The sequence below is a fragment of the Sapajus apella genome, unplaced genomic scaffold (assembly GCF_009761245.1).
Source record: "Sapajus apella isolate SASKATOON/1434 unplaced genomic scaffold, GSC_monkey_1.0 scaffold38, whole genome shotgun sequence".
Classification (NCBI taxonomy): Eukaryota; Metazoa; Chordata; class Mammalia; order Primates; family Cebidae; genus Sapajus; species Sapajus apella.
In genome coordinates, this window is record NW_022436978.1 from 3,525,524 (window position 1) to 3,546,387 (window position 20,864).

A 20,864-nucleotide genomic window follows, 5' to 3' on the forward strand; every position below is an offset into this window, starting at 1 on the left:
GCATCCTCACTTGAAAAGTGAGACTACATACTTTGTCTCCCCCACAGGTCTGCATGGGAATTACAGGTGTTTAGGTAAGTAGTGAGTCAGAACAGCGAGCCAGGATTCAGGTCCTGGACTTGGATATAAGGCTGTCACTTGTTACTCGGCCTTGCACTAAATTACCATTCTCAGGTAAACGGGCAACCACCTCTTTCAGTGTTGTAAGGACCAAGGTAGTGATCTATGTCAAAGTGTGCGACACGTGCCAGGTATCACGATCAATACATGAGGGTACACATACAACAAGGAATACAAGTTCTATATAAATACAAGACAATATTATTACATAACTCTACCTATTGCATAGTTTTATAAATCATTTTTCCAGGAGTAAAGGCTCAATGGTAACAAAGATATCTTACCTTAGCCAGTTTCTTCATCCTTCTAAAAGTTTTCATATTCCAGTTCCTCTGAACTTCCCAAAAAAACAAATTAAGACCTTAGGAATCTTACTTCCACCTCCCCTCTCCCTTCACTTTCCCTCTTTTGTCCTCTCAGAATGAGAAGAACTCTACCATTTCTTCTAAACACCATCCAGAATGTGAGAATGAAACCTAAACTGAGACCCCTGGCTGGAGTTGAGCAGAATGACAGCAGAGACAACTGGGGCATGCCTCTAGGCAAGCTTTATTCTTTGACTCCTTTATCCAGGAAGGGGGCTGTTAGTTGCATCTCACCCAAATGGAATGCAATGGGAATTAGGGGTTTGAGTAGTTTGGAGAAGGAGCTGTCGATCTTAGCAAACATATAGCTGGTGTGTGGTGTCCATCAATCCTTGAGTGCTTGGCCATGCAGACTAGGAAGTGGTCAGAACAGACTCAGAGGTCCCCAGAGCTTTACAATACCAAGGTTCAGGAGGTATAGACAGTAAGGAAAAAGGCCATTTCCTTTTTCTGTCCATTTTAGGTACAGTAGACAGTTTTTTTTTTTTTTTTTTTACTGGCTTTTAAAAAATTACCTAGGAAATGGAAAGCTTATAAACGTTCATAAATGAATTGTTGAATTGCTACCCCAAGTAGTTTCCTTACCTAGTCACCACTTAACCAGAAATACCAGAATACATGGTTCAACCAGAATTCAAACAGGCAAATAACCTGCCTGTTGCTCAAGCAACGATCAAAGTTTTAAAAAACAAAATTAAGCAAAAAAGACCTTCCCCAAACAGCATCATTACCACTTAGCTGTGTATGACCCATTCCTAAGAAAGCCACATTCCATTTCAGAAAATATGACCGCTTAAGGTACAGTTTAAACAAAGTCCTTGCCTTTAGGTGCTTACTTTCGTTTTCTTTAAATTAGCCTCTGAAATGCTTATCTTGTATTTTGTGCTGCATTCCTGAAAACTGTAACTTTTAAGGATATAGGCCTCGCTTTTCTAAAGGAGGAAGAAACAGCAGAGGTGTCTCATTTGGGATGCAGAACGTTATGACCAATGCTGGAGGTCTTCCTCTTTCTTCCTTGTTATTCAACAAGATGGGTTCTGTGGTGTCGCATGAGGTGTGAGTTAGAAATGAAAGCTGCACCACACTTCTCACATTCGTAGGGCTTCTCCCCCGTGTGGGTTCTCTGGTGCACAGTGAGGCTTGACCTCTGTCTGAAGGCCTTCCCACACTCATTACATGTGTAAGGTTTTTCTCCATTATGGATTCTCTGATGAATAAGTAGGTATGAGCTACATGTGAAGGCCTTCCCACATTCATTACACACGTAAGGAAGATCTCCACTGTGAATTCTCTGGTGGACAATAAGGCAAGAGAGCTGACTAAAGGCTTTCCCACATTCGCTGCAGTCATAAGGTTTCTCTGCAGTGTGAATTCTCTGGTGCACAATAAGGTGTGAAAAACAACTAAAGGCTTTCCCACACTCTTTACACTCATATGGCTTCTCACCAGTATGGCTTCGCTGATGTACAATAAGGTTTGCACTCTGGGTAAAGGCTTTGCCACAATCATTACAGGCAAAGGGCTTCTCTCCAGTGTGGATCCTCTGGTGGACAATGAGGTTTGAGCTCCTAGTAAATGTTTTCCCACACTCATTACATTCATAGCATTTTTCTGTAATGTGGACTTTCTGGTGCCGAGTAAGTTGTGAGCTATAACTAAAGGCTTTCTCACATTCACTGCACTTAAAAGTTTTTTCTAAGGAGTGGATTTTTTGATGTACAGTCAGATTTGAACTCTGAGTAAAGGCTTTTCCACATTTTGAGCAAACATAAGGTTTCTGTCCAGTGTGGATTCTCTGATGCACAACAAGATTTGCACTCTGAATGAAGGCTTTCCCACACTCATGACATTCAAAGGGTTTCTCCCCAGTGTGGATTCGCTGATGTACAACGAGGTTTGCACTCTGACTAAATCCTTTCCCACACACGCTACACGTAAAAGGCTTTTGCCCAAGCTGGGTTTTTGGATTTTTAACAGTTCCAGAATTAAGGCTGTATTTTGCCCCAGATTTCTTACATTTCTGATCTTCCTCTTCTTTGAAGCTTTTAGGTAAGTGACAGTCATTCACTATCACTTGTCTGAAATCTTTCTTTTCTCTCTTTATTCTCTGTCTCTTTAACATGCTTCCTTTTTCACAAGCTTCTCCTAACTCAGGTCCCTGAGGATCAGCTTTCTGGATTCTTCCTGATATCATGAGGGGTTTTTCAGCTTCCTCACATATCTCAGTTTTTGGAACCATTAACTGTAGGTTCTTGGTTTCAGCACCTGAACCAAGAAACAGAAAATACAAACGTTAGCTTTCTCTGGCCTAGAAAAAGAATAGGATCATCAAGTCATAAAAGGAAGCATGTGATTTCAGCACCTCCAGAAAATGGCTTCATCACATCAAAAAATTCCATCACATGTTACCTGTCCTCTGTGGGTTCTTCAGCTGGGGCTGTGCCTGCCCCGCTACCTACAGGAGAATCCACTGTCTCATGGTCTTTCCAGCACTTCCACTTACCTTCATTAGATGCTTAACCCCACTGCCTCATGCCAGGGAGGCCCAATTTCCAGACAGCATTCCTCCTGGCTGTCTGATGACTGATCTTACAATGAAGACCAGTTATGAAGGACACCAGCCTCTCCCTAGGTTTGCCTTCTTACATTACCTTAGTGTGGATTTGCTTACAACCTACCAGTTAATTAGGGAGGCTTGCTACCTGTAAGCAGAAAGATCTGGCAACTGAGGCTTCTGTGTCGAGGATGCTGGATATCAAAGAAAGGATAAGCATGGACAGAAAGGGTCACACTGGCTACCAAGACAGCCACAGCAGCCAAAAGCATACAAAACACTGCAAGGCCATGAAGCATACAGGTTAAGAACATGGATTCTAGAGCCAGACTGCCTGGTTTCAAATCTCTGCTCTGACACTAACTAGCTGCATGACTTTGGGCAACTTAACTCCTGTGTGTCTCAGTTTCCCGATCTCCCAATCAGGGATACTAACAGTATCTATCTCGTAAGGCCGTGAGTAGATTAATGGAGTTACTCTATGTCAACTACTTAGACATTGCCTGGAACACAGTGCTCTGAATGTGTGCAGCGACTTTCAGGCTGACCGATGATGCTGTGATGGGCGAGAAGGAAAGATGAACCCTTAGGCGAGGGGAGTTGCTGTGGTGACAGACAGCTACACTAGGAGAATTAAAAAAATAAACCATACATAGCAAACTCTTACCCTTGTGTCATGGAAATAGCTTAGCACTGTGTCAAGGAAAGCTGACCTTGCTGAGTTATTGCATAGCCTGGTCCACGATGCCAGAAAATACCAGGAGAACATCAAAACACCCTGAAGCTTTATGACACTGATTAGTCTCTGGATGCTTTCCATTGCTTCAGCATAATGGTGTCAAAAAGGAGTCCTTCTATCAGTAACACTGTAGTAGTACTTTATGTTTGTCTCCTCTCTACCCTCACCATCCTTGACCTTGAAATGTGCACCCATGTAACCCAGGTTTGGCACAGTGAACCCTTAACAAGTGTCTGTCAATTAAACCAAGCTCAGGAAATAAGGCAAGTGAAATAAAGGGTAACAGGGATGAGTAGCAAGCCTGTAGAGGAGGGAAGTATTCCTACTGGTGATGTCAGCTCAGAAATGAGCAGTGGTGCTGTGAGCTTCAGGTTATAACTGCTGCAACTGCACAGGGGAGAGTCTAGCACCCATGAGAGGGAAATATCCTACAGGATGACCATCTAACCAGTGATATGAGTGGTGGGTGGGACAAGGATGTTGGGTGGTACAAAGCAATACTGGAGGCAGGAAAACAGCCTGGTTTGATTGCCTGGTTAGGACTATGGTAATCAGAAATTCTATCACAATCATTCAGACAAGATGAGCAGTGTCAGAGAAAAGAAACACCCAAGTGGTGGATATAATAGAGCCCCAACTATGACAATAAAAATCTGAAATGCTGGCCGGGAGTGGCGGCTCATGCCTGTAATCCCTGTGGGAGACTGAGGAGGGCAGATCACCTGAGGTTGGGAGTTTGAGACCAGCCTGGCCAACATAGTGAAACCTCGTCTATACTAAAAATACAAAATTAGCCAGGTGTGGTGGCACATGCGTGTAGTTCCAGCTACCTGGGAAGCTGAGACAGGAGAACTGTTGAACCCAGGGGGCAGAGGCTGCAGTGAGCTGAGATCGTGCCACTGTACTCCAGCCTGGGCGACACAGAACAAGACTGTCTCAAAAAGAAACATCTGAAATGCTATACTTCTTCTGGTTACTTCTATTCCTACTGTTCTGATTAGCCTCTTTTAAAAAACGTACCATTTTTCTCTCTGTAGTTTACTTGCTCTTATATCTTCTGCTTTTTTTTTTCCTGTTACCTCTACCTACTACTGCCTCTTCATCTCTCTCCTCTCCTGTTTTTGTAATTTTTGTGCGTGAAATATTTTGAATTTTTCCATATAGTTTCATGTCTCTTCTCTTTTTCTTTTGCTGACTGCTCTGTTCTCTTGATGCTCTCTACTATTCTTTATTACCTACATCCCACTTTATTCTTCTCCCATCTAAAGTCTCCTTCCTTGCTTCTTTTCACTTCCTCTTTTGCTTTAACTCCCCCATCACTGATACCTGGGCCTCCCATCCCCCAACTGGGCATCTCTCCAAGAGAAAGAGAGCCCATGAAAACTTTAGTTCACAGCTGTACTGTCTCCCAGACCTTCACTCCTACCCTCCTTCCTGGGAGATTTAGAATGTTAGGCATAAAAAATGAAGATCAATGGGAATTACTAAATGGATTAGAGCCAATCGTGGAAACAATTCCTTCTATCTGAATAATCTTATGTCAAAACCATTACAAAACCAGGTGCAACTGTAGCCTAGAAGGTTTTCATGCAAGTGATTCATCACTGAGTAAAGTTAAGACCTAGGGTCTTGGCAAGTGCCCAGAGTCTAAGAAAAGAGAATTAGGGTCTATCTGGTGTAGACAAGTTCAAATCTCCTTGGGTGAAAAGATTAATCGGCAAATAATCTGAGCATATAACTTTGGCTTATTTGAAATGGTATTTTTCCTTTTTTTAAATCATGTAGGATTACATGTAGCTCTAGAGAAATTAAGTAAGTACAGAAATAATGAAAAACTAAACCAAAAACTAATTTGTGACCAACTAGAACATAGGTATAGCCATAGTTTTGAAATCAATACTTTTCTTTCACTCTTTTTAAAAAGAGACCTGAAATGCTACATGAGCCTGACATTTTAGCTGGTGACTATATTCTGAGGTAAAAAGGGTAATTTGATGTACTAAATTTATAAGTCCAATTCATTAGATTTATAAAAGCTGTGTGTTTATCAAAATTTTACTTACATGATTTGTAAGTATGCCCAGTTAGGTGTTTGGAATGTTTTAAAGAACTAAAGATATAAAATTTGTAATTATGTTTTATATAAAGAAATGTGATAAGCAGGTAGAATTAAATGTTTAAATATTTTATTTATTTTTTTAGATGGAGCCTCACTCTGTTGCCCAGGCTGGAGTACACTGGTGCAATCTCGGCTTTCTGCAACCTCTGCCTCTTGGGTTCAAGTGATTCTACTGCTTCAGCTTCCAGAGTAGCTGGGACTACAGGTGCGCACCACCACGGCCGGCTAATTTCTGTATTTTTAGTAGAGAAAGGGTTTCACCATGTTGGGCAGACTGGTCTCCGATTCCTGACATCAGGTGATCAGCCTGCCCCGGCTTCCCAAAGTACTGGATTTACAGGCGTGAGCCACTGTGCCTGGCTGAAATGTTTTAAAAAATTAAATCTGTAAAATTTGAAGCTTAACTGAACATGAATTAAAGAAAAAATACAAATATCCCAGCTACTCGGGAGGCTGAGGCAGAAAAATCACTTAAGCCCGGGAGGTGGAGGTTGTGGTGAGTCAAGATCACGCCATTGCACTCCAGCCTCAGCAAGAAGAGCAACAGGAGCAAAACTCCATCTCAAAAAAAAAAAAAAAAAGGTTCTCACTTTTATACAAATATTTCTAGATGTATGGATGAAGTAAAAAAATATGCCTAATAGCTTAAAAATTGGTTTTTAAATGAATAAACTTTAATAAATTCAATGTTAGTTAAAATATGGATACTGCAGTTAAAACTTGCTCAGATACTAAAAACCCAGTAACATCACAATTTCCAAAGTACTTTCATGTATATTATACAATTTCATTATGAAGATGAAACTGTTCTTCTTCAGTTGTGTGGGAGCTAAAAAATGGGTAAGGTTGTGTCTTGACTCATTTCTGTATCTCCAGCACCTATCACACTGCCTGGCACATAGGAAGGAGGGTGCCAACAAATCCTATACTTAATGAATACACACAATTTGTAGAAAAGGAAATGAAGGTCCAGAGAGAGAAGGGACTTACTCAAGGTCACAGAGTTACTACAGGTAGGGCAGCAACCCCACTAAGATGTCTCTCACACGTGGAGCTCAGTGTTCCTGCCATCGCCTACTGCCATCACCATGGAAATAGTGTTGGCAGTGTTCCTGCCATCGCTATGGAAATAGCTGGCAGCACAAAATGGTAAGTCGTGGGTATGAACTCGGTCTTGAGGTAAGAGGCAAAGTAGAAAAAGGGAGGCCATCCCTGATGATGTCGAGCTGTTGAGGTTAAGACTATGAATGGCTGATAAAGCAAAGAGACAGAAAGTAAGTGACACACAGGGGAATGCACCAGAGAGACTGGAACAGAAAGCAGAAGGTGGGGTACAGAAGTTGCTGAGAGTCTGGGAATAATTAAAGACGAGACAAGAAAATCTAGGCAGAGATCCTAGTCTTCCCCATAGGACTGGTTTAAGAAAGTGACTTGGTCCCCAGATGCCTGAGGAACTGGCTAGGGAGGAGAGTGGGTTCAAAGTATTCAATCTCTGGCAGACTCATAAAAAGAATATGGCTTGGCAGTCATCTGATAAGTGCTTTGAAACACAGGACTCATGGCTACTGCATTCTTGACCCTCACTTACATGTCACTCCTCCATAGGCAAGCTTCTGCCACTGCCACTGAGATATTTAGGACATAATACACTTTCCCCGAGTCCTAAGTTAGAAAGAACAAGGTGATAAGCCATCAGTAGCCTCCATGAAGACCTAGTTTTGAACGTCATTATGGTTGTCATAGCTGCTCAAAATCCCCTATAATTTGCACAAAGATCTATGAAAACAGAACATCTCCAGGGCATTTACTCAAAATCACCACAAAAGTTGACTGTTCCTACCTTAGCTAGCTTCTCTTGCAGCCTCACCAACCTATGCTAACTACAAAGCATATAAAGAGGACATGTGACTACATGTGTGCACAGAGATGAAACTCACTGAACAATAAATCTCACTAAAAAGTGAATCTGGAATTCACCTATTGTATGGTAAATACATAATAGCAATAACTTAAGCATACCCTGAGAATAAGCCTGTATGGCACACACACCTGAATGCAGTTTGGAATTCAAGCAAAGGATTCTAGAAGTGGCCAACCTGGAGATCCATTCCTTATCCATTCCTCACCCCTTTCAGTGGAATGTGAGCCCTCCAGGGGATTGAGGCCCTTTGTTTTGAGCTAAATTAAGGCTACCAGGTGGAGGTCATTAGGGGGAGCGTGTTAAGTGAAAATGCTAGATAAACTGCATGCCTTTTGTAAGTGGTTGCAGTTCTCTTGACCAGCCTGTGCCGCTGGGCCATGTGGTTCTCCTATGTCCAGCGAGCTGCCATTAGACTCTCTACCCTGTACATAAACGTCTAGCAAAATTGCATGTCTTGTTTGCTGGCTCTGGGTCTCTTCTTCAGCCTCTTGAACATGGTGCCATATTGGTGTTGATAAGGTTTCAGCATAACACCTATGTTTGTCTAGTATCTTGAGCCTGTGTGCAAAATAAGCCACTTCCCATAACAAAGGCACAGGCATTTCATCATTCTCCTACCCAGCTTTCCTTGACACTTTCAACACCTCAGTACTCTGTTGCCCAACCTTGGAGACTGGATGCACACCATAGTCTCTGAAAAGATTCTGAGAAACCCCAAAGGCCAGATTCTGAATCAGAGAATTGAACCATACCTAGAAAGCTCATGGTCCCATGAGTCTCCTGCATCTCACTCTTGGCCAAAGTCCCCGGTAATGAGTAGCTGCCAAGGGGTGAAGCAGCAGGTGCCTCCTGAGTTGCTTTCAGGACTACCGCCATGTCCCAGAATATGTTCTGACCCTAGAGACAAGCAGGCACATGTTTAAGAGGGAACTGGTGGTAGGGGGTAGTATGATTAAAGTTTTGAGAATGTGAACATAATTATCTATTCCTGGAGTCCATAAAGCAATTTTTTAAAAACAGAAAAGGAAGCCAGGGTCTCCCCCAACCTCCACGGTAAGCTGGGCAGAGAAGCAAGCCAGCTACTCTCTTCCTTATCATTTTGATCACACCTCACTGCTTGCTCCAGAATCTAAGCCTAGCTTGCCAGTGAGTATATGATAGGAGGGGAGAGCACGTGGGGAGAATTTTCAGAGTGAACTTTTGTGGGATCTAAAGATCAAAGCAGCAAGGTTTTAATGATATTATTACAGAAAGGCTCTGGGGCACCTCTGCCCTCATCTGACTAGTAATGGTAAGTGGTGCGTTTGAAACATTAAGGACAGCACAGTGTACAGCCTCATGACTCAAAGTGTGGTCTGAAGCTCAGCAGCAGTAACTGCATCACCTGGAAGCTTGCCAAAAAATGCAGAATCTCAGACCATCACCTAGATGTCCTCAATCAGAATCTCAATTTTAACTATTTAAACAAGAGCCCCTAGGTGATTTTTATGCACATTAAAGTTTTAGAAGCTCTGGTTAGCATTGTCAAAACCTGACTGAAATCACCTGAAAAGTTTTAAAAAATATGGATAACACAGGTCCCACCCCCAGATTCTTTTTTTTTTTTTTTTTTTGAGGCAGGGTCTCACTCTGTTGCCCAGGCTGGAGTAAAGTGGCATGAATGTGGCTCACCGCAACCTATGCCTCCTGGGCTCAATCAGTCCTCCAACCTCAGCCTCCTAAGTAGCAGAGACTACAAGCACATGCCATCATTCCAAGCTGATTTTTTTTTATATCTGCATTGCAAAACACAAGGTTCTGCAATGTTGCCCGCGCTGGTCTTGAACTCCTGAGCTCAAGTGATCCTCCCGCGTTGGCCTCCCAAAGTGCTGGGATTACAGGTGTGAGCCACTGTGCCTGGCCTGATTCTGATTTAATGGGAACAGAGTTTGGCATGGATATCAAGATTTTATTAAAGCTCTCCAGGTACTGTGTAGCAAAATTTGAGAACCCCTGGGTTATAAAAAGTACTGAATGTCACATCAATCAGAAGGGCAATTTCTATCCTATTACAAAAGACTGGAAGCCAGAATCGCACCCAAGAAATAAGACCTCCATGTGTGGAAGTAGAGTGGCGGAGTCCCCTCTTAAAACTACTTGAGGTCTTCAGATCTCTCCTCCCCTCTTCCTCCCAGGCCCCCATTTACCTTTGCTTCCTCTTCTGAACCATCAAGTCCTGTTTGAAGACCCTCCCCTGGGGCCCGGACTTCGATGTTCTCAGAGTGCACTTGTTGGCTGCATGCCTGACCTGGGAAGTTTTCTTCTTCCTCCTCCTCCTTTTTCACCTTCACTGGGCCCCATGGGGGTACGGCCATGGCTTCTCTCAATTCTGCAGTCATCTTCTCTGCTCAGCAGGGGAATTCCTGGAGCTGGGAGCTGCCCAGCTGAGGCCAAACCCCATCTAAGCTTTATGTTTCAAAAGCTTCTTCCTGAATGTCTTCCCGGGGCCAAGGTGAGTGTTGTCTACTGAGAAATCAGAAAACATTGTTAGCACCAAGGAGAGATTTGCCTGGATGCCACTTAGCACACCGGCAAATTTCACCAGTGCCTGGCCAGGGACCACTGCAGGACATGGAATCCTCTATTCCTCCCTCATAGGATGAAGGAGTTGGACTGTAAATATGTAATTTCTTCCCATAATAACCACATTGCAAACAGCCTTATATAATGTTTATTGATTTTTTTCCTGATTAAGTTAACATACTTTTATTGTAAAATCTTAAAAAATGCAGAAAATGATTTAAAAAAAGAATCTCAGTCTACCTCCAAAGAGATAACCACTACACATTTTAAGATTTAAGATATTTCTTTCAAAGGAAAATCTCCAACCATACTACCAATAATTATGATTTTATAAATTCTTGTTTTTGACTATGGGGATACATATTTTCACAATTATCGTAACATTTTTAAAACAGGATTTTACAACAAAAAGATTTTTTATTGCCAAGGACACAAAATAATGTGAACAAAACGATCCCAAGAAGACTGGGAGTCTTTATACCAACATGTTAGGAGTGGGTAGTTATCTCTGGGTGGTGTAATTACAGGTAGTTTTAAGGTTCTTTTCATTTTCTTGTTTGATTTTTACATTTTCCATCGCTTCCAAATGTCCTGTGAGATAAAATATTACAATTAAGATTTTAAAAAAGATTACTTTCATGCTGACATTCTTCATGCTCATTGTAAATGCTACACAATAACCTATGGTGTTGATAAATCTTCACTCTCTCCAGGGATCAAGTAATACAGAAATACATAGAATTAAATATATAACCAATACACACTACATACATACACAGAGTAATTAGTTATCAGTCTAGATAGGAGTCCTACCCATTTTTTCTCTACATTTACATACTTAGATGAATACCTTCACACATATTGCTTATTTTTCAAAAACATACTTTAGATCATCACAGCTATACATTGTTCAGTAACCTGCATTGTTTTTAAATTCAATTTCTGTATTTTACAATAGTCTTAGCAGTCTTTCAATACAATACATATAGAACTACCTTATTCTGGCATAGCATTCTAAATTGTGGCTATCTTATTGTTTACTTAACCATATCTTATTTATGAACCACTTATTTAATGAAAGTGTACATTTGCATTTTATTAATATTTGTTCAAAAACTTTTTTGGCTGAATTATTCCTTTAGAATAATCAAAGAATTACTGGTTCAAGCATTTGCTGGTCGATATGTATTATCAAATTGCTTTCCAAAAGCACCATACCAATTCACATCCCCACTAATTAACAGTAACCCTAACCCAGCAGGGCTTTTTTAAATCTGTGAGCAAAATAACCTTACTATTTTGATTGCTTATAAAGAGACTGAAATTTTTCTATCTCCCTTTGAATGTTTTATTGGAAAAGGGTGTTAAATCTTATCCAATCACCCACTGCTGCTATTGAAGAGATCATATTCTTTTCCCCATGTTAACTTACTGGTCACTTAATGCATACATTGAATTTATTGAGTAATGCAATATGTTCATTCCTGTGACAAACCTTAATTCTGAAAGATTATTCTTTCCATGACTATCCCAATTCAATCTGGTAGGAAGGCCCTTAACTTGCGTATGTGCAAGACTGCCTACTGTGAGTACTGTCATCAGACTTCTGATCAGATTCAGATGGGCCTCTGGTCCCAGACGGCATAGGGGCCTCTATCAAAGGCTTCCCTTTCAATGTCCTTTCCTTATTTTCAAATGTGGCAATCCATTCTCTCTACGTATAGGCCCCTCGCTGCCCTGTCCCTGGGACCTATCTGGCCCCTTGGCCGATCTGTGTCCATCCTCTTCCGGGCCAGGTTCCAGGTGGGCGGCAGCCGAGATTCCGAGGCGGTGGGGAACTCTGCCACCCCAGGACAGCAATGCTGGTGCCCCGAGGGAAGAATGCAGGGGTCGCTCCTGGGGCCGGCGCCCCTGGGAGAGCCCCTCCTTCTACCTCGACGTTCGTGCCCACCCACTCCGACCCCACTCACCGTGCGCAACTAAGAGGCCCGACCTGAGTTAACTGGCGCTGCAGCAGGAGTCTGGCGGACCGGGACCTCAGCTCGTACCGGCACAAGAACAATGACCGGACAGGAAGTGCCTCGGGATGGGCTTCCGGCTCCCCAAGTCGCCAGGCCGGCCTCTCTAGGAATCTCGGAGGTGCTTTCCTCTCGATGGGTGTCCAATGTTGCCCCGGACCAGAGATGCGGCAGAAGCGCTTAGGCGGATTGTTCCGGTGGAAGCTCTAAGTGAGCCGCAGGGAGGGGCGCATCCCCAAGCAGAGATGGGACACTCAGGCGAGGCGTGCACCCAAGAGCCTGAAGCTACAAAGCATTAATCTGTAGAAAGCCCTGATAATTTCCCCTCAAATGTTTTATTTTGAAAATATCTAAGAATACAAAAAAGTTGAAGTATGTCACATTGAATACCTGTATTTTCCATCTAGACTCAACAATGAACATTTTGCTATGTTTGCCTGATCTCTCTTTACATACTTCAAATCATTTTTTTTTTAAGTTGTAAACATCAGAACACTTCATTCCAAATACTTCAACATGCATCCGTTAAGATTAAGAATATTCTTCAAACTACCACCAGCATCACAGGTAAAAAAATTAACAATAATTCCCTAATTCCATCTAATAACCAGTCATATTCAAATTTCCCAACTGTCCTAAAACATATATTTTGTAACTTTTTTTTCAAATCAGTTTCACACACTTCATTTGGTTATGGCTGTTTAGTTTTTTGCTGTCATTGTTGGTTTTTACTTTTTATTTTGAAATGACAGATTCACAGAAGTTGCAAAGATAGCACCCTTCACCCACTTTCCCCTCATGGTCACATCTTACATAACACCAAAAAGAAAATCAACATTGGTAAAATATGTGTGTATACTTTTGCCATTTTTAGCATCTGTAGATTTGTGTAACCACCACTACAATCAAGATACACAAGTGTTCCATCACCACAAAGACCTTTCTGGTGCTACCTCTTTATAGTTACATCCAACCCTCTCCCCATTTTCCCTCCCACCATCCCTAACCTGTGGCAACCATTAATCCATTTTTCATCTCTACAGTTTTAACATTTTGAGAATGTTATATGAATGTTTTCATATAGAATATGGCCTTTTGTGATTATTTTCACTCAGCATTAATTCCCTTCAAAATTTGAGTTGTTATGGATATCAATAAATCAGTCAATTTTATTGTAGAGTGACAAGTATTTCATGGTGATACATAAACCACAATTTGTTTTAACCATCTAAGGAAGGATATATGGGTTGCCTACAGGTTTCGAGCATTACAAATAAAGCTGCTATGAACATTCATATACAGGTTTTTGTGTGAACCTAAGTTTTCATTTCTCTGGGATAAATGCTCAGGAGAGCAATTACTGAGGCATATGACATGTACATGTTTGGTTTTACAAGAAACTGCCAAATTATATTCCAGACTGGCTGTACCACTTTACATTCCCAGCAATGTCTGAGATCCTGTTTCTCTGCATCCTTGCCAACAGTTATCGCCATAAAAAAATTTAGCTATTCTGATAGGAATGCGGTGATATCACATGATTTTACTTTGCATTTCCCTCATGCCTAATGATGTGAACATCTTTTCATTTGCTTATTTGCTATCTATACTTCAGTGAACTGTTTATGCCTTTTGCTTATTTTCTAATTGTATTTACTTATTACTATTAAATTTTGAAAGTTCTTTATGTAGTTTACATACCACTCCTTTGTTGGATATGATTTGCAAATATTTTCTCCCAACATGTAATGTCTTCTGTTCTTGTAAAAAGGTCTTTTGCAGAGCAAATTATCTTAATTTTGATGAGATCCAATTTAACATTTGTTTTTTCCCTTTTAAGGAGCATGCGTTTGCTGTCATCTGAGCCTTCTTAGCTCAGTCCTAGATCCTGAAGTTGTTGGTTTATTGCCTATGGATAACCAATTGCTCCAACAACATTTGCTGAAAAGGCTATACCTCCTCTATTTAATTGCTTCTGCCCCTGTCAAACATCAATTGGGCATTTGTGTGAGTCTATTTTTGGCTCTTAGTATCTAATGGCTTAGTATTATCTTCTACAAACAAGCCCCCTCATCCTCATTTTATACCTTTCATATGGAATTTTTCATACATACACAAAAGCAGAGAATGGTATAAACTCACAGTAGACTCACACAGCTTGAACAATTATCACTCCCCTCTCGAAGAATCCAGGGCAGCTTTCTTATATAATATCCCACGTTCTGGATTTGTCTGTTTCTCATGGTGTCTTTTATTTGTTCCTCTCTCTCCTGTATTTCCTGTAACCTGGCAATGAGGTCCAAGAAGCTTAATTCAATTCAGGTTGAACATTTTTTCAGCTTAGTACATCACAGGGGGTGGCACATTATGTGGACCGCCTCAGTGTAAGAAACATTACATTTTGTTACTTGGTGAAGAGGTAGATGATAGCTTTCTCCATTGTTAAAGTACATATGTTCATTGTAAATATTATACAAGGATGAAGAATTTTCATATTCATTATCTCATGAGAACTTTGTGAGGTAGATATTCTTCCTCCTGTTTAACAGATGAGGAATTCAAGGCTCCAAGAACTGAAGAGATTTTTTTTTCCAAGGCAAGTGGCAAAACCTGACCCATCCAGGTCTTAGGCCCCTTCCGGTTTTCACTCTTGGCTACCTTTCATTCTTATTTATTTTGAGATGGAGTTTCACTCTTGTTGCCTAGGTTGGAGTGAATGGCACCATCTCCGCTCACCGCAACCTCTGCCTCCTGGGTTCAAGTGATTCTCCTGCCTCAGCCTCCCGAGTAGGTGGGATTACAGCCACACGCCACTACACCCAGCTAATTTTGTAATTTTGGTAGAGACAGTATTTCTCCATGTTGGTCAGGCTAGTCTCGAACCTCAGGTGATCCATCCTGATCTCAGGTAATCCGCCCGCCTTGGCCTCCCAAAGCACTGGGATTACAGGAGTGAGCCACCGTGGCCAGCCACTACCTTTCATTTTAATGAGGAACCAGCCCCCAAGGAACTGTGGGGTTAAATTAATAACATTTATTATAATAAAAACACCACTTTGACATTATTAAAAAACACAATCTTGGTATTCAGGTATTATTTATAGTCCAGCTGCAGAAACGGAACTTTGAGAATTAGAACATACCAACTCAAGAATATAGACTGAATTAAACCTACAAATGTACTCAAGGGCACAGAATGGTTCACAGGGGTAATGGGCACTGACTACCTGCATTGGCTTAATCAGTGAAGAGCTTGGCTCTATGTGAAAAGTTTATGTTCCAGTAAATTTAGTGCTGGCACAGAAGCTTGTTTCATGAGTAACAGGCTATCATTTGACAGCAATGATGAAATCCTGATTAGAATTGACAATGACTGTGGCAGGGATCATCAACTCAGCTGCTGAGTCAAAGACTTTTTTCCCTATGCCAGGGAAAGCAGGGTAGCACTGTCCTTCCATTTTGCCACTCTACATCTGTTAAATTTCAAATTCAAAAGCTGGAAAATAAATTGTTTTCCTTGGCATCACTGTTAATGGCTGGCCATAACATTTTTTTTCATACACGCAAACTAGATATATAATCTATTAACTCCCTTATTTTTAAAGGTAAATTAAGAAAAATTATTCTTACAGCACTAAATTCCAATTGGCTAGTCACCATACTTCCTCTTATAAAAATGAGTATCTTCTAGGTTCATGGAATCCCCCTTATTCTAACATTGACTTAATATACAAACTTACATGATACCATGTTCTAAGCTTTGACTATACCTCTTTTATTCAACTTTTATCGACAACTGAATGATTTCAAAAAGTACTTTCACAAAGATCCTTTCCCTTAACCCTCACAACAACCCTGTGAGGTAGGTATTCTGTCAACATTTGAGTGACAGAGAAACTGAGCTTTAGAGGCTGACTTAATAACATCACATGACCATTATGGGACAGCCAGGAATAAAAGCTCAGTTCTGATTCCAAATCCAGTGCTCTTTTTAGGTTGTCCTCAACAGCAGACTCTTGTCCACCCAACTCCACACCTGACATCCTGGATCATACTGTCTGTTCAGGTTTTCTATAGTAGTGATGCTATCTTTAAAATGCATACTGTACATATTTTCAAAAACAATGTCTGCTTATTGTTATATTAATAAATTTATTTTATTTTAATAGAGATGGGGTCTCCCTATGTTGCCCAGACTTGTCTTGAACTCCTGGGCTCAAGTGATCCTCCCACCTCGGGCTCCCAAAGCGCTGGGACCATAGGCATGAGCCACTGCACCCAACCCATGTCTACTTTTTAATACAAAGATATTGTTGTTGTCATTTACAACTATGTTATTAGATTTGGATTATGTTTTTGTAGACTTTAAAGTTCAGATTTTTTTTATTCAGATGGAGTTTCGCTCTTGTTGCCCAGGCTGGAGTGCAATGGCGCGATCTCAGCTCACCACAACCTCCACTTCTTGGGTTCCAGCGATTCTCCTGTCTCAGCCTCCTGGGTAGCTGGGATTACAGCATGCCACCGTGCCAGGCTAATTTTTGTATTTTTAGTAGAGATGAGGTTTCACCATGTTGGTCAGGCTGGTCTTGAAATTCCGACCTCAGGTGATCTACCTGCCTCGGCTTCCCAAAGTGCTGGGATTACTAACTTTCTTCTATATGCAACTCTTTGCCTATTAAACAGTAAGTCATAAACTTTTTCCTTAGAAGAACCATATATCTTTTGTCCAACAGTTACTTAAGTAGGCAGGGATTCTATTCCATTTTACATATGACACTAGATTTTCTGAATCTCAATCTTGGACTCATTGGTGTTTTGTAGCCAAGAGAATTCCTCAATGGTATGGATATTCTGTTGAAGATGAAAGTTGGAAGTCTGAGAGAATTCTTTTTCAGATGCATCACATTCACAAAGTTTTTCATCTGTATGGATTTTCTGATGTACAGTAAGGTTTTTTCTTTGCCTAAAAACTTTACTACAATCATTACACCCATAGGGTTTCTCCCCTGTGTGAATTCTCTGGTGGCCAACTAAATTCCTCTTAGAAGTAAAGGATTTCCTACACTTCTCACACTCATAAGGTTTTTCCCCAGTGTGCATTCTCTGATGTACAACAAGGTTTTTATTCTGACTAAAGTCTTTCCCACACTCATTACATTTATAAGGTTTCTCTCCAGTGTGGATTCTTTGATGTACCATAAGATTTCTACTAGAGGTAAGGACTTTCCTACATATATGACATTCGTAGGTTTTTTCTCCACTGTGAATTCTTTGATGTTCAATCAGGTTTCTGTTGTAGGTAAAACCTTTTCCACATTCATTACATGCATAGGGCTTCTCGCCAGTGTGGATCCTCTGATGGGCTATAAGGTTTGAGCGGTAACTGAAGATTTTCCCACAGTCATTGCATTTATAAGATTTTTCCCTCGTGTGAATTCTCTGATGTCCAATGAGGCTTTTCTTCAGAATGAAGCATTTACCACACTCATCACACTCATAGGGTTTCTCACCACTGTGGATTCTCTTGTGTTCAATGAGGTTTCTGTTTGAACTGAAAGCTCTTCCACACTCACTACATTCAAAGGGTTTTTCTCCGGTGTGGATTCTCCGATGTACAAGCAGGCTTGAATTGTAACTGAAAGCCTTCCCACAATCCTCACATTTGTAGGCTTTCTCTTGTGTATGGAGTTTCTGATGGACCATAAAACTTTTGCTCATAATAAAGGTTTTCCCACACTCTCTGCATTCATATGGCTTCTCCCCATTGTGGAGTCTCTCATGGTCAATGAGGTTTCTGTTCGAACCAAAGACCTTGCCACAATCTTTACATTCATAGAGATTCTCTCCAGTGTGGAACCTTTGATGTAAAATGAGGCTCTTCTTCAGAATAAAAACTTTCCCACATTCATTACATTCATAGGGCTTCTCTCCATTATGGAGTCTCTGGTGGTCAAAAAGGTAAGCACTCTGAGTGAAGGCTTTCCCACATTCAGTGCATTTATAAGGTTTCTCTCTGCTATGCATCCTCTTATGGTCAATGAAGTTTGACTTAGAACTGAAAATCTTCCCACATTTTTTACAACCAAAGGTTTTCTTTTCTGTGTGGACTCTCTGATGTAATAGGAGGCTTTTACTTCTAATGAAAACTTTTCCACATTCTTTACACTTGTAAGGGTTCTCTGCACTGTGGAGTCGCTGATGGTCAATAAGGTAAGTGGTCTGAGCAAACGTCTTTCCACATTCATCACATTTATAGGGCTTTTCCCCAGAATGGATTCTCTGGTGCAGAATGAGGCTCTTCTTCAGAATGAAAGCTTTCTGACACTTATTACACTTATAAGGTTCTTCCCCTTTGTGGAGCCTCTGGTGGTCAATGAGGTAAGCATTCTGAGAGAAAACTTTCCCACATTCATTACACTTATAGGGTCTCTCCCCTGAATGGCGCCTTAGATGTATAATTAGGCCTGAGTGCCTATAGAAACCCTTTCCACACTCCTTACACTTATAAGGTTTCTCCCCAGTGTGGATCCTCTGATGGTTTAGAAGGTAGGCACTTTGAGAAAATGCTTTCCCACATTCATTACATTTATAAGGTTTCTCCCCTGAATGGTTCCGTAAATGCATTAGAAGGCTCGAACGCTGAATAAAGCCTTTTCCACATTCCTTACATTTATGAGGTTTCTCACCAGTGTGGATTCTCCTATGGTTTATAAGATGGGAGATTTTATTAAAATGTTTACAACATATATCACATTTATAAAACTTCTTTCCTTCAGTACCTATTAAACTTTCAGAAATAGCTGAACCGAAAGTCAAGCTTTCTCCAAATTCCTTCCACTTCTGGCCTTGCTTCTCTGGTGGAGTCCTTTTCTTCTTGTTTTGTTCACAAAGAGAAACTTTCCTCACTGTATCTGCCCTTTCCTTTGTTTCCTTTTCCCAATGACTTGCCAAAACTTGCCATTCACACTCTTCTTCAAAATCAAGAACCTGGGGAACACTTCCTTGAAGTCTTTTTGATGTTCCTTTCTGAGAGTCTGCTCTTTGAGAACTACTTAGCTTTGATGTCACCTCCTCATTCTCGGTCATGGTCTCCCATTCTGGTAAAAGGAATTAAAAATGCAAATGTTACCACATCCCTGTGTTTGGGAGAACAGGATCTTCACATGACTTCAAAACATTCTAGGAAGGCACACTTTATATGCATACAAAAAGGAAAAACTTTTCATTAAATGAAGGTACAAGGAAGAATGCTACATGGACAAGAGGTTGTAAATGGATTAACATATAACTCACTTTGAGACATTTTTAAGTGCTTTGTCTTCAGGAAGCAGATGGAAAAATACAAATACAAATAATGCTGAGAAAACAGAAGCAAGGAAGAACCAGAGAGAAAACACAGGATCTTATGTAGGTCATTCATATCTAAGGAAGTTGGATAGAACAGCAAGAACCATTTGGATTAGAAGTAACTTTCTTTTTTATTTTATTCATGTTAGAAAGATGGAAAATTTAAGGGAAGGAAAGTATATGTAAGGACTCTGAAAGGTAATTTTTAATTTTTGAAAATCAAAGGCATGAATACTTTTTAACTGGTTGAAAGCAATTAACCAACCGAAAAGAAATCCATTGAAAAGCAACTTAATTCTTAGAATTCATATATAACATCCTACTCCATTTAAAGTTAAGAAATGGAAATTTTTAAATTCATTTTAAAAAATCAGGTCTGTTATGAACTCCCTTAATTACACATAAAAGGTAAGAGAAGAAATACCGAAGGAAAAAATACACAGAATAAAAGTATGAAAACTTCTGTAAGATGGTGAGGCTGAACTAATCTCCGAGGTTCCTTTCTACTCCAATGTTCTCAAATATTTTAAAAATATGAAATAATTTTTATGAAAATGTTTTGGAATTTTACTGTCAAACTACCCAAGTGTGAGAGAAATCATGAGCCAGTTCCCCCAAACTGTCTAATAAGTTATGTGAATAACAGTAACATCATCTCCTCTTTGAATATAACCATATTTTTCTTCTATCTAAATAGAAGACAAGAGTGCAGCCATTTTATTTCATTATAAATTTCTATAAGTTTATGAAAGGGTAAGGATAGCAAAGATCCAATAAATATTAACTTGAACTACAGACATTCTTAGTCAGGCCCTCATATCTCATCTCAACTGCCCTTCTCTCTAGGACTCAGGCAGGACTGCCAATCACACTACCCAACTGCCTGGCTGCAGGGATGGGTATGTGTCTTAGGCCTATCCAGTGCTGATACTTCACTTTCCTTATTCACAGTGAGGTTTCAAAGACAAGGAGAGGCCAAGGATGGTGGCTTATGCCTGTAATCCCGGCACTCTGAGAGGCCAAGGCAGGCGTATCACTTGAGGTCAGGAGTTCGAGACCAGCCTGACCAACATGGTGAAACCTTGTCTCTACTAAAAATACAAAAATTAGCTGGATGTG

General features: G+C 40.6%; 2 protein-coding genes across 11 annotated transcripts in view; both read right to left on the bottom strand.

The window, feature by feature from the left end:
• Positions 1-644: 644 nt before the first annotated feature.
• On the bottom strand, positions 645-13,878 carry ZNF35 (zinc finger protein 35). 4 transcript variants are annotated; one of them, XM_032298066.1, is made up of 5 exons: positions 12,351-13,878; positions 10,866-10,971; positions 10,005-10,323; positions 8,571-8,715; positions 645-2,750 (listed from the first exon to the last, which is right to left on the bottom strand). In XM_032298066.1, exons 3-5 carry the CDS (start codon positions 10,194-10,196, stop codon positions 1,504-1,506), a joined length of 1,584 nt encoding a protein of 527 aa, XP_032153957.1. In that variant the 5' UTR covers positions 10,197-10,323; positions 10,866-10,971; positions 12,351-13,878; the 3' UTR covers positions 645-1,503. The 4 variants fall into 4 exon arrangements, with proteins under 4 accessions (XP_032153957.1, XP_032153958.1, XP_032153959.1 ...); XM_032298067.1 differs by having other exon boundaries at positions 10,862-10,971; XM_032298068.1 differs by lacking the exon at positions 10,866-10,971.
• Positions 13,879-15,413: 1,535 nt separating this feature from the next.
• The window catches only part of LOC116564763 (zinc finger protein 197), an 80,178-nt gene continuing 74,727 nt past the window's right edge, over positions 15,414-20,864 (bottom strand). For all 7 annotated transcript variants that reach the window (XM_032298077.1, XM_032298072.1, XM_032298071.1 and 4 more), the window contains one exon: positions 15,414-19,495. In XM_032298077.1, coding sequence (XP_032153968.1) covers positions 17,175-19,495 — 2,321 coding nt within the window. In that variant the 3' untranslated portion in view covers positions 15,414-17,174. The remainder of the gene's footprint in view (positions 19,496-20,864) is intronic.

What these genes read in the sequence shown, in the direction of transcription:
- ZNF35 (XM_032298068.1), bottom strand. Translation starts at nt 10,196, where the DNA reads ATGACTGCAGAATTGAGAGAAGCCATGGCCGTACCCCCATGGGGCCCA. An exon ending in GTTCAGAAGAGGAAGCAAAG is followed by an intron (nt 8,716 to 10,004) that starts GTAAATGGGGGC and finishes GCTTGTCTCTAG; the next exon opens with GGTCAGAACATATTCTGGGA. An exon ending in TGGGACCATGAGCTTTCTAG is followed by an intron (nt 2,751 to 8,570) that starts GTATGGTTCAAT and finishes TTCTTGGTTCAG; the next exon opens with GTGCTGAAACCAAGAACCTA.